The following is a 13024-nucleotide window of genomic DNA, read 5'->3' as shown; positions in this document are numbered from 1 at the left end:
AACAAAAAGAAAAAGACAGGTATGTGAAGCTCCTTGTTGTAGTTGGAGATGGTAGCAAGAGTTTATTGATGAGGGTGGTCGAGTCGGTTTTGCCAGAGAGATGAAGTGCTTCGGGTTGCAGAGAGGGCTGATGGACGGTTTGGGGATGGAGTTGGTTGAATGGGGTATAGTCCATTACGATAGGGACCCAACACTTGAGAAGAACTTGGTTGGTCTTCGAGACCTTGATGACAAAACCAGTGGGTTCAAATGAGATAGACATTATTATCTCGAGTTAGATGGGAGATGGAATAAGGTTGGGGGAGAGATTGGGAATATGTAGAAGTTGAGGGAGAAGTAGCTTACAGTGAGGGCGTGGGAATGATGCCAACACTGGTGTGAGCAATGAAAAATGAGCGGCCATCTCCGATTGTAATGTTATCTAAGCCTTGGTAGGGTGTTGGGTAGGAGAGGTTGTTGAGTGAGTGGGTAAGATGTGATGATGCTCTAGAGTCAAGGTACCAATCAGGATTCGGGAGGTTGGTAGCTGCGACCATAGTTTTGGATTGCATAGGAGATACGTTTGGTGTGTAGTTCATGTTGAGACGGTGCCAGCAGATGATGGCAGAGTGACCCCACTTGTTGCAAATCTGACATGTGGGTAAGACGGAGGAGGGTATATGCTTGGTGAGGGGGGATGAGAACCTGATGCGGCCACTGCGTCCACGACCGCGAGAAGAGTAGAGTGCTATCGTAGGGACTGATGACGGGAGGATTCAGCTTGTAAATTGATTTCCTTACTTAGGAGCAAAGAGTAAAGATCATCCACTTTTATGGGGTGCAACATAGTGCGAATCGAGGTTTTTGAAAGCTTGGTAGGAGGGAGGAAGACCGTTAAGGGTATACAGGATGATGTCCTCTGGATCGACATTTGAGCATGTTGTTGCTATGTTGTCAACTAAGTTTTTGATTTCGGTGAGTTATTGGGTCATAATGAGGTTTTTTATGGATAGGTTGTGGAGTTTACTCTTGAGTTGAATGACTCTAGATTTGTTGGAAGCTTGTAGTCTGCATTCAAGCGTGATCCAGATGGATGAGTAGGATTCCAAATGTAGAACATAGGAAGAACAGAGGAGGTAAGGGTGGAATAGATCGCTGCAGTTAGGTTCTGATCAATGAGAACCCACTCAATATATTTGGGGTTGACTGTGGTGGTGCCATCAGCTAACTGAGATAAGCGAGGTGGTGGAGCTGCCGTAGATTCAAGAGAGCTAGCCCATTCGCTCGTCATTTGAAAGCTGGGTAGGAACAATGATTTTGATGTTAGAGATAACAAATTTGAGAGATGCTGGGATGTTGCAGCTTTCAGTGGAGGTCTCAACGGACGGATTGCCAATCTGAGATGATGAAGATTGAGCCATTGCTGCGTAGACAAACTTTTCATCCCTGCTCTGATCCCTTAACGATTTGTTTATTACAGATGTGAAAGATGAGACTAGAGCAGCTTTATATAAGTAAAGTGAGCATGTGTTTTTACACGTGTACGTGTATGATGTATCAGGTTTGTTATGAATTAATGGTTGAGATTTATCCTTTGGTAGTAGTGTATGTCTGTTTCCCTTGCTCCCTCAAATCTACTGATTTCTCCATTCTGTTCTCCTCCTCTGCTCATTTCAGCTACACATACGTTATACCACAAGCGTTACAAGACTACTTGAATAAGGAAACAATGGTTAGAAACTCAATATCATTGGCTGAAATTAAAAAAAAAAAATAGTGAGTGAAATCTAAAAGGCAAATAATATAATAGGGTTATTATTTTGATATTAAGAGAAGAGAGAAAATTAAGAATGTTGAAAAAATAAAAATTAAAAGCAACATTATTATACAGTATGCTTTTGTTTTGGAATGCGATCAAAATAATTTTTAATTTATCAAGTTCCCTAGATGCTCAAATCAAAACTCAGCAATCTAATAATATATATCCAAAAAAATATGCCAATAAAAAAAAAATCTCAAGTTAACTTGAATTCTTTCCATCAGGTTTTTAACACTACAGATATCGCATTCAGTGATCTGAAACATGAGAAACAAGCTTCTCATAGCTTCAGCATTCAATGCAAAGTTGTTGAATAACTACACTTATGGGTAAGAAAAGGGCATATTAACATAAAATGAGTTACATGTTCTCTTAACAAATTAATCAAAGAATGATATCAATCTTATTCCACTGCCTTTCGTTGCCTCCTGCATGTGATCCTCAAAGAATAAAATAAGTATTGGAAAGGAAGAAAGAAATCTCAACTTCCTCCCGGTAAGAAATCTCTCCATCAGAGGAGCAAAAGAATCCAAGCAGAAGCTTGAGAAGGAAATGAAACTAGATCAAACCATATTAGTTTGAGAACTCCAATCAATCTGGCTGAGCTGCAGTTGAGCTTCCAGCAATATCCATGGGAGCCCAAGCAGAGACAGTATAAAGTGGTTGTTCTTGCCACTTTAGACAAAGTGCTTCTCCATCTTCTTCTATCTTCTCCACAGAATAGCTAGAATCTGAATACATCCTCAATATCACCTGGCTCTGAACTTTTTCCCTATCTCCAATGCCGACATTTTTAAATCTGCAATCCTTCATCTTCCTACTCCATTGGCTGAAACTCTCATGTCTCTCAGTTCCTTCCCGAGCAATGATATTCCTGATCTTTCTCGCAAACATCTTCTCAATCTTAGCTCTCTCCGAGCTATCCTCCGGCAGACTAACATTCAAGGCATCGAAGATGGCGGCATAGTATTTCAAAGAGTTTGCAAACCTCAACTGCAGTTGATGGTGATTGTGATCAGCTTCTTCTTCTGCAACGAGCACTATTGCAGGATTCGTGCTCCCAATCACACACATTAGATCCCTTAGAGAACTTCCAGTGTCATCATAGAGGGTTTTGTGCAGCTGAAGAACACAATTTACAGCCAAGCATTCTCCCTCCTTCACATGAAGCATCCAAAGCCTGACATCCTCTAACTGGTCGACGACAGCATGAAACTGGAAAGGAAGTTTCAAAGATTCTGCAAGAGCTGCAAGCCTTGCACCTGTGTTCTGTAGCTCAGGCTTTGATTCTCCAATCCCTGTGACCCTTACATGTATTGGTGGATTGGGTCTGGAAGCTAAGCTCTGAAACAAACTTGGCCATTGCAGTCCTTGCTTGATGTCCAAATCAATGATGTGAACTTTATCCTTCCCTTCAAAAGCTCTCATCAATCTTTCATTTAGAGTAAAATGGATGAATTTGGGAATAGGGGTGGCTTGGTCGAGGAGTCTAAGAGCCGTGGCTTCGTCGTCGTCAATCGGCTCTACGACATCTCTTGGCGGATTGATGGAAAAAATATGAGGCCATAGCTTTACTGCAGATAAGGCCAAACCTTCAGTGAAATAAGCTGCAAGTCGATGAACTGTACTTCCAGTCGGAGAGGCCATTTCTCCAAGTCTAGATAGGAAGTAGTTTATAGATGCATGATCACCTGTGATGATTGCTTCTGTGCAATGTGTGAGGAAGCTCACAAGCTCAAGGCTCTGGTCCTCCGTTTGGGTATTTTCTTGCTGGCTACTTAGCCCAATAATCTCACGCAATAATCTGCTCTCGGAGGATTCATTATGAGGCTCATTCTTGGCATTAGGCACTTCAATTTTGTCAGAATCCTTTGCAGTTTAGAAGAAAACTTTGAAGCATTAGAAGGGCTTCACAACTTGAGGAAGCCAATAAGGTTCAGTGATCTCACTCCATTGTTGCACCTATGTGGCTGCTTGGCCTACAATATATTAAGAATATTTTAACTGTTAATTATTGCTTGAAAGAATGAATAATTCTCCTTTATGAGGGATAAAGCTTCGCTTACGTTGGAAATTAAGAGTTTGCAACTGAGCATAGGCGTCGAGCATCTCCATTGATCGCTAGAGCTGAAGCAATGTGGAGAGAATGCAAAGCGACAATATTTATAATTCTTTAACGCAATCAATCTCTTCTTTTAACATGTCGTTCTGTCAAATCTTATTGCAGCAATCAGTATGAATGAATAAAAATTGATCCTAAATAGTTAGAAATAATCACAATAGGACTATTGATCAGGATTTTTGTATTTGGCCTAACTTTTATCTCCCCTTTTTATTCATATTGCTTAACAAGTTGTATTAGAGTAAACTTCTCAAATCTAGTAGTTCATATGGATTACATATATTAACTTTGTTTATAATAGATGATCAATATTTATAAGCCATGGGGGCTCCCAAACATACACAATTTGGGGAATTCTTGATGCATGATTTATGATGACATCAAAATATATTTATTAAAGAAGAGTGTTGAGTACGAGGAAGAGCTCTCAAATGATCGATAGATTAATAAGACAAGTGAAAATATTGAGTTTAACCCTACATAAAATAGTTGAAATGCGTATATTTACGTATAAATTCAAAATACTAAGCCCTAACATATAAATTTAAAATTTTGAATTAAAAATATGTTTTACACAGGTTGTATGAAATTGAACTTCAATTCTCTTTTACTTCATACTCCATAATAGATGATGATCCAGGGGCCTTTTTTTCGTTTCGAATTGTTTTATAGATATTGATATTATACGCATAACAATATTATCTAAATAATAACGCTATTTACCAAATGTTGTTATTTAGTTAAATGTTATATTACATACATAAAATAATATTATAAAATCAATAAAAATGATTTTATTATGTATTTTTTGTTAGCCTTAAAAAAAATCATATTTAAATGCTATTAAAATATGAGTTAAATATCATTTATAAAATAGCTATTTAAAAAGATTAGTAAATCAAATAGTTTTAGACATCTATTATTAACATAACATTACATACCGAATAATTGCTAAATCTTCTTTGCTTCCATTCCTTCTATTGTGTTTCATTATGAATTAAAAGGAATACTATGTGGATTGCTTTGTAACCCTTTGAACTCAACAACATCATCTATATACTTCAGGGATGAACACTCTAACTACATGAACTTTTGTACCACTACAATCAAATAAATCTCAAACCTCATATTCCCTTCTTCTCTCTCTATACATGCATTTGTTTGTTTTTATGGTAGAGATCTATATAAACAAAATATGATATAAAAAAAGAAATAACTACCTTGAAATGAAGCATTTCTTCAGCTGTAAACGCACGCAAGCTGCTTGCTTGGATTCTCTTGTCAATATATCCGAGGATCTCTTGAACAAGCTCATTCAGCATCTGCAGTCTCTGCTACCTATGAACATGAATGGAATGAAAAGAGAAAGTAAGGAACAAAATCAATTTTTTTTATCCAGCAAGTTTGGAGCTTAGAAGCTCGATTTCCTTCTCTATCTACGTCAAAACAGAGAAGTAAAAAATTGGAAATGTGAAGGGAGAAGGAGAGGTTTTATCAGTTCTTCTTCCTCCTCTGCTTCCATCCTTCCTTATTCTCTGCTCCTCCGTTCTTTCCATGGGAAAAATGCCGCAAAACCAAAAAAAAAGCTCCCGCCGTAGCGTCCGGCAGCTGCGTGTTCGCCGTCTGATCAGAATCATGCGGCGGAGAAACCCTTGCAAGTGACCGTTGGAAGCTCGTGTCAACTTCACCGTTAACGACAAGGTGGTGAACGGATCGCAGGCGGTACCCGGGTCTACGAAGCTTCCCGTCCATTCTTCCTCTTCTCTCTCTCGCACGTGCTCCGCATGCGACCCTTGTTACCGTTAGGGTTCCCCAACTGCTAAGAACGGTAACCTAATCCGCTGCATCTTTAACAACCGCGAACAGCCCAAACTCCCTATGACAAATCTACGTATCACCGATCTGATGGGTGATTCGCTGCATCGTGTGTTTCCTGACATGGTTGCGGGGACAATAATCACCATGTCTCCCTCAGCATGTTTTCCCTCCGCTTGAGAAATAATTTAAGTGAAAAAATATGAACGGAACTCATTCCATTCTTTTTATGTTGGTTTGTGAATAATAGAAATAATGCATAGATTTTTTATTGTTTTTTACTGAAATAATGTCATTGTACACTGATTGGTAGGCATGATGAGAAGTGCAGCTACCGTTCATTCATAAATCTTTAATCCAAACTATAGATTAAATTATAATAACAATATAGATTATATGACTTATTACTTTAGGCCAGACTTCTGTTTTTTTTTTTTTCTTTTTTGCTTAGTTAATTCTATTGAAAAGGTTAATTTTTGCTTAAATTAACATAAATATGAGTTTACAAAGATAAAGACTTGTATGATTCAGTCAAATTGTTTGAGGTGATTTAGCTAGAATTTAGGCTAAATCAAGCTAAATCTTTGTAGCCAAACATCTCAAAAAAGAATAGGCTTGGTTCTTTTTATTGTAATCATGCTTAATTCTTTGGTGTGGCCTGCTTCTATCCCTGTCTTACGTACCCTAATCCTGTTGGTGCTTCTCTGCTAGCCTTATCTTCCTAGGAATGTCTACCATCGTCGCCACTTAGTAATTGCTACTTCAATAGTTGAATATTGCATTTAATGACAATTTCATTCACCGACACCTTGCGCTTTGGCAGACATCATAGGAAAGGCAGAGGCCGATGGCCAATGCCTCATCGAAGAGCACCATAATGTGTTTGATGTTCCTCATTATTGCATGTGATAGATCGTGCATTTGCTTTTATTTATTTGTATTATTTCTCTCTAGCCTTACTATGTGAAATAATTCATGATATTGACTCTTCTAAATCTAAAAATGGATGAGAGCCTATTAGGCTTTCAATAATGGTAGCCTCAACGTGTCTGTGATGTTTCCTCTACCAAACGTACCCAATGTTTCAACTCCATTAAGACTAGCTTGATCAGTTTATTACTTGATATTAGACAATGATGAGACTTTGAGGTTTTATGGTTAGGATAATAGATTCAAAATGTTCAGTGGTGTTTTTGAAATCTTCCTTGTGATTATGATTATCAAGTTTCTTTTGGTTAGTATAAAATTTTCTCAATGAAGTTGACAACAAAGAGTTTTTCAAAGGTCGGAGCGTGGGCTTATTTGCTTGAGATTTTGTTGATGTGCACAATTATGTTGTTTTTCCTGCACATATGTATTTTTAATTCATATAAAATTCATAATAACTTGCATATCCATCTTTATAATCATTTAGATTTAAATGTGATGTTTAGTCTTGCTGTTTTAAACATTAACCTATCAGATTTTTCCTATCTGCTTTAGTACATATGGGCTTTTATTAAATAGGAAAGTAAATTTTTAATAACAAATCATTGATTTGTCAACCTTTTTTATGTGGATCTTCTATATCCTTCCTTACCTTGGGGCATTTCTGGCCTGACCAGTGCAAACATTTCTCTTCATCTTCTCAATGAATTCTCCCTTGTGAGGCTCTTCTCTTAACCTGAATCTAAGTTTTTCTCATTCTCGGAGAAAGGGTTTATATAATTTCTAATTCACTCTTTTCTAATCAATTAGAATGACAAATTATTTTAACTTATTTATATGGTAAATTATTTCATCTAAGCAAATCTCTATAAATTTGCTCTCTTTATAAATTTTCCATATAAAAATATTAGTGTCTAATAAATTACCTAATACATTAAATCTTCGTGAAAAAATAGGACATAAACAAATTTATTACCATGAATTTTCCGATGCATGACAGACATTTTGTTATGTCCTAATTTTTCTCGAAAATTCAATATTTCACTGTCACTTAAAATCATTAGCTACTAAAAATAATATATATATATATGATTGAGGCAAATATATTTTCCTCAACCATATGGAGCCTTATATGCACACATTTCAAAGAGAACTCCCTTCAGAAGGAGTGCTTAACGTCTGTTAGATCTGCTTTAGAAATCTGTGCAGTGTGAATCTCAAAGCTGATCCAAATAACGAATTATACTGTTTTATTTTAATAAATTTATTTTTTAATAAGACTTTTTTGAATTTGCTGAATAAATTATGAGCACATTAATCTGATAGAGATTAGAGATAAAGAACAATAATTTATGTGAGTATTGCAACTTCGAAGATTTTTTTTTTAAATATAAAATAAATAAAATGTTTGCCGGCGCGTTGATCCGGTCAACGCCGCTGCCATTCATTTTCCCTTACCCGCACGTTCCGGTCACCGCAATAGGCAAACCGCAGCCAGGTTCCATGTAGCACTCCCTGTAGCCACTACCGGAGCAGTTTACCCCTCAAAGCCGGATACACGAAAGCCAGAGCTGCCGTGGAGGGAAAGACAAAGCCTTTGCTTTCACTCGTATTCGTCGCAATCTGCTCTTGGGCCAACATCGAGGGGCCTCCGATTATAAAGGAGATATCTTTACCTAGGTTCTTCGATTTTGTACTATTCGATGGGAAATTCGCTGGTTTGTGCTGCCGCCGGTGCCGGCGACAGGTTGGTGGCGGCGGCGAGGGACGGCGATGTCTCGGAGGTGTTGGCTCTGCTGGAGCAGAACGCCGGCCTCGCGAGATACTGCACCTTCGCCGCTCAGAACTCACCCTTACATTTTGCCGCCGCCAAGGGCCACGTTGAGGTTCTTCCCTTCGTATTCTCCAGCCTTCTCCTCCATTTTTTTTTCTCTTTTCTACAAATACTAAGAAAACATGGTATGATCAGATAGTAGAGTCTCTACTGGAAAAGGGAGCGGATGTGAACTCCCGCAACTACTCTGGGCTGGTAAAAAAAACCATTTTTTGTTGTTTTCTGATCCAAGATTTAATTTTTAGTTGAATTTTACCTTAATTTATCTTTTTAATGGAATAACTATGTAGACACCATTGATGCAAGCATGTCGGTATGGCCACTGGGAGGTCGTGCAGGTTCTGCTACTATTCAGATGCAACGTATGTATATTTAGTATTTGCCATTCCCGCTTTGATTTCTATATTCCCAAATTGGCTTATGGAGATGAGTTTTAACTGATAAAGGTTTCGAGGGCTGCGTACTTCACTGGTCAGACGGCGTTGCACTTTGCAGCTGCAGGTGGCTATGTCCGGTGCATCAGGCTCGTAGTTGCAGACTTTATTCCAAGTGCTCCATTCTCAGTGACTGTTGAAGGGTTGAAGGATATCAAGAGCTCGGAATGTTCTTCCACAGTTGAATTTGATCAATTGTATGTTGGTTTTGATCGTTAAATTTTGCCTGAAGACTTTTTTTGAGCTGATTTTTGACTTGTTTGGTTGCTTGCAGAGCTCTGTCGAGGTTGGTGAACAAGGTGGCTGATGGAGGCTTGACAGCGCTGCATATGGCAGCAGTAAAAGGGCATTTTGATTGTGTTCAGCTGTTACTTGATTTTAAGGCAAATGTGTCGGCAACAACTTTTAATTATTGCTCCTCTTTCAGGACCATAGGTATGCCATTTTTTGGTGAAATTATTAGGTCCGGACAGAGAAAATCATCCAGATTTAGATTTCTCTCTGTCTACAGTAAAAGTGCATTACATTAACTGTGTTTTGACTACGCTTTTTATTGTAGGCAGAGAGAAATACAAATGATTTGTATGATTTTAGCTTTTTATGTTGTTTCAGGACTTTATTATGATTAGTTTTGAATCATATACAGGAGCTGGTAGCACTCCTCTCCATTATGCGACATTCGGAGGAAATTTTAAATGTTGTCAGGCAAAGTAACTAGAACTTTTCATGTTCACCATGTATATGTTATATCTTCTCTGCTGCATTTGCACTTACACATAAATCATCGGCTAATACAGGTCCTCCTTGCTCGAGGAGCTTGCCGATTGACCCTGAATTCTAATGGGTACCCTTTCAATCTTCTTCTACTGCTATACTTAATTGAATATTTTAATTTGTCTTCAAGTAAGAATCAGATAAAGCTCCTTCAATGTTCGTTTTTTCTTGTTTTTCCTTCTTTCAGTTGGCTTCCTGTTGATGTAGCTAGGATTTGGGGACGCCATCACCTTGTGCCATTGCTATCACCCAATTCTGAGTTGAAATTACCTTTATTTGCTCCATCAAGCTACTTATCTTTGCCTCTTATGAGCATTCTTAACATAGCAAGGTACATAAAGAGCCTTGATTTCTGTTTGTATATTAGTGCTTCTTTCTTTTACTGCAGCTGATGCTTTCATTCTTGATTATTCTGAGCAATGATATCTCTAAAGGGGTCTTTCAAGAGATTAAAAAATGGCAAATTATTAGTTCCGGACACCAGACAGAAAGAATCATCCGGATTTCTCTCTGTCTACAATACTTACGCTTTGACTGTGCTTTTACTGTAGACAAATAAAAATCCGGATGATTCTCTTTGTCCGGTGTCTGAACCTAATAATTTCTCTTAAAAAACAGATGAACAGTTTGGGGTGAGGTAATAGTTGTGATATAAAGATGGATATCTGCAGAAGCCATTCTAGTTTTTGGATGATTTATTAAGAACATATGCGGCATAATAATTGTGATCAATCTTTCCTGCTATGACCTCTTTGATTTTAGCAGATAGTGTGATTTGTCCAACTCCCCTGAGGTTATTCTCCTCTTATCTAAAGACAATTTTGTAGTCCCATTCAATTGATTTTTTCTTTCTTTCACAAGTGTTCATTGCCTTATAATTTCGGATTCCTCGTCCTTTTTCCATGCCTAATTTTTTACTTTGAATTCATAAAATGAAGTATGGTGACTGCTTGTTTTCTTCACAGAAATCACTGATCTCCTCCATATGCTGTACTTTTTAGGTTATTGCTTTTCACTGAATAATTTTTTCTTTTGTGTGTGTTTGAGAAAATTCTTGATTTAAATAAGTTGAAAGGAATATTGACATTTAGGAAACCCTTCTGAAAATATCGTCAGAAATTTTGATTTTTAAAACTTTTGAGTCTGTATATAGCTTATTAAACGCATTTAATAGACAATGTTCTGTTGTATTTTGAATGATGTAAAGATGATTTTTTTTTCCTTTATTTTCAACATATTTAAGACTTTGATAGGTAACACTTGAGATCTCATGTGAAACCTAATGATCTTGACAAAGTCAGCGAGGATACTCAACAAGTAGAGGAAAAAAAAAAACAGTCCATTTTATTGAGAAAAATTAACTAACCGAAGAAAATCAAACAAGATATAACTGATCCCAATTCGAGAGGAGGATCGATCTCTCCCGATTCCCTAGACGCCGCTAGAGCTCAAAAGAAACATAAACCTAAGAGATCTCAAATTTCAGCCAAATTCAAAATGCCCTAACCCTAGGAAAACCAACTATTTAATACATACAATTCAAAAAGAAACCTCTAAACAGTCCCTACATTCAAATTTCCCTTCTAACTCCCTAAAAAATCCTTTCAAAACGGCTCCGTCAAATCTAGGCGGTCGGCTCCTACGTACAGGAGGCGGAAAACCTCCGCCTGTTTCACCCGTAAGCCGGTCCCGTGTGGACCGGCTAGACCAGTCCAGTGGATGGGTCTAACAGACTTCTTTTAGAAGAAATTTTCATTACATTTGCTTTGAATATGTTACTCTTCTGCGATTCTTTATTTTGCTCACATAGCTCAATATAACAACAAAGAAAACAAAAAGTTGTTTAAAAAAACAAACTTTATTATCTCTGACACTTCATTGGAGCAACTTTGAATCTTGTAGAACTAATGATCAAATATTTGGCTAGTAAAGATTAGTTGATTTACTTATTCTCATAATCATCTCAAATTTTCATAAAATGAAACTCCTTTCAGAGAATGTGGCGGCCTACATTCTTCATTATCCACCTCAGCTGATGAAAGTGATCTTTGTGCTATTTGCTTAGAAAGGACTTGCTATGTAGCCGCTGAAGGTCAGTTTTATTCTCATCTTTTCCATTTCTTCCATATTGTTCACCATCTTATGACTTTATCTTTCCATTATATATACAAAAATTGTCTTTGACTCATATAGTTATTCAGGTTGTGGGCATGAACTCTGTGTAAAATGCGCACTCTGCCTTTGTTCAGCAAGTAGCAGCTCATCTGAAACTACTGGTCCTCCAGGAGCAATCCCATGCCCTCTCTGCCGAAATGGGATAATTTCTTTTGTTAAATTGTGCTATAACTCACATGAAGAGATCAAGCTAAGCCAAAGCCAGTGCATTTACAACTCAGACGCTCTAATGCTTCGTACTTCAGACCCACTGGCTATTTCTTGTGTATCCTAAGCTTATATGATTCATTTCCATACAATTGATAAAAACAGCTCTGTAAATTCTTGTCAACTTCATACCAAATAAGGCATCGTTTGGCATGGCTTTCTTACTGCTTTTTAAAGTCTCTACTTTAAAAAGCAGTAAGAAAGCCGTGCCAAACGAATCTAAGTCTACAATACAGGATTGTAAATATAAGCAGTCTCAAAATAAGTTTTCAGAATATAGATTGGCAGTCTAAATGGCTCAACAGCACTCAGAACAAAGCATCGCTTATGGACATTGGCATTGTTTCTTTCAATTTGGTAGGGGTTTCAGTGTGGTTTTCTTAGTATTTTATTTGTATAAAACGTTATAAGGTACTGTGGCTATTCTTGTATGAAATAAATACCCATAAAGATTGAACATTTTAATAGTTGGAGTATATCAAATTGTTAAGCTGAATCTTATATATATATAAAGAGTTTAATGAATTGAGGAAGGTTCTGTATTTCTAGATTTAGCATAGAAATTCTTATATTTATTTATAGGACATAAAAAATTTAAAATAATAAAAATATGACTAAAGTTATTTTTTAAAGGTAAAATATACATTTTCATTTGGACATTTTGATATGATGCAGACATTAAAAAGTTAGATAAATAACTATCAAATTTTAAGTATAAATATATAATTACATAGAAATTTTATGATGTGTTTAAATCTTTTATTCAAGAATTCATGTAAACAATTATCATACTAAGTAAGAATGATGGATTGCCAAATTTAATGGGCAAAATTATCCATTTTTTATTTCTTTAAAAAGAAAATTATGTCATGAATCATGATCTCTTACCTACTTTTAATCATAATAAGCTTAATAAATTGACACATGATATTTTGACG

The 13024-nt window shown here is 36.8% G+C and overlaps 2 protein-coding genes across 2 annotated transcripts; one reads left to right on the top strand and one right to left on the bottom strand.

Annotated features, from left to right (window-relative positions):
- Positions 1 to 1437: 1437 nt before the first annotated feature.
- LOC110105108 (scarecrow-like protein 28) lies at positions 1438 to 4063 on the bottom strand. Its single transcript, XM_028693461.1, has 2 exons — positions 3865 to 4063; positions 1438 to 3777 (listed from the first exon to the last, which is right to left on the bottom strand). The coding sequence occupies exon 2, from the start codon at positions 3443 to 3445 to the stop codon at positions 2390 to 2392; it is 1056 nt and encodes a 351-aa protein (XP_028549294.1). The 5' UTR covers positions 3446 to 3777; positions 3865 to 4063; the 3' UTR covers positions 1438 to 2389.
- A 4099-nt stretch (positions 4064 to 8162) lies between these two features.
- LOC110105137 (probable E3 ubiquitin-protein ligase XBOS33) lies at positions 8163 to 12553 on the top strand. The gene is made up of 10 exons (XM_020834515.2): positions 8163 to 8548; positions 8632 to 8691; positions 8787 to 8858; positions 8943 to 9127; positions 9205 to 9365; positions 9577 to 9635; positions 9728 to 9774; positions 9892 to 10035; positions 11699 to 11796; positions 11906 to 12553. Exons 1-10 carry the CDS (start codon positions 8366 to 8368, stop codon positions 12151 to 12153), a joined length of 1257 nt encoding a protein of 418 aa, XP_020690174.1. The 5' UTR covers positions 8163 to 8365; the 3' UTR covers positions 12154 to 12553.
- The last annotated feature ends 471 nt before the right edge of the window (positions 12554 to 13024 follow it).

This window comes from Dendrobium catenatum, unplaced genomic scaffold, assembly GCF_001605985.2.
Source record: "Dendrobium catenatum unplaced genomic scaffold, ASM160598v2 fragScaff_scaffold_292, whole genome shotgun sequence".
Taxonomy (NCBI): Eukaryota; Viridiplantae; Streptophyta; class Magnoliopsida; order Asparagales; family Orchidaceae; genus Dendrobium; species Dendrobium catenatum.
Note: the sequence above shows the minus strand (reverse complement) of the source record. Positions and strands in the feature narration are given on the sequence as shown.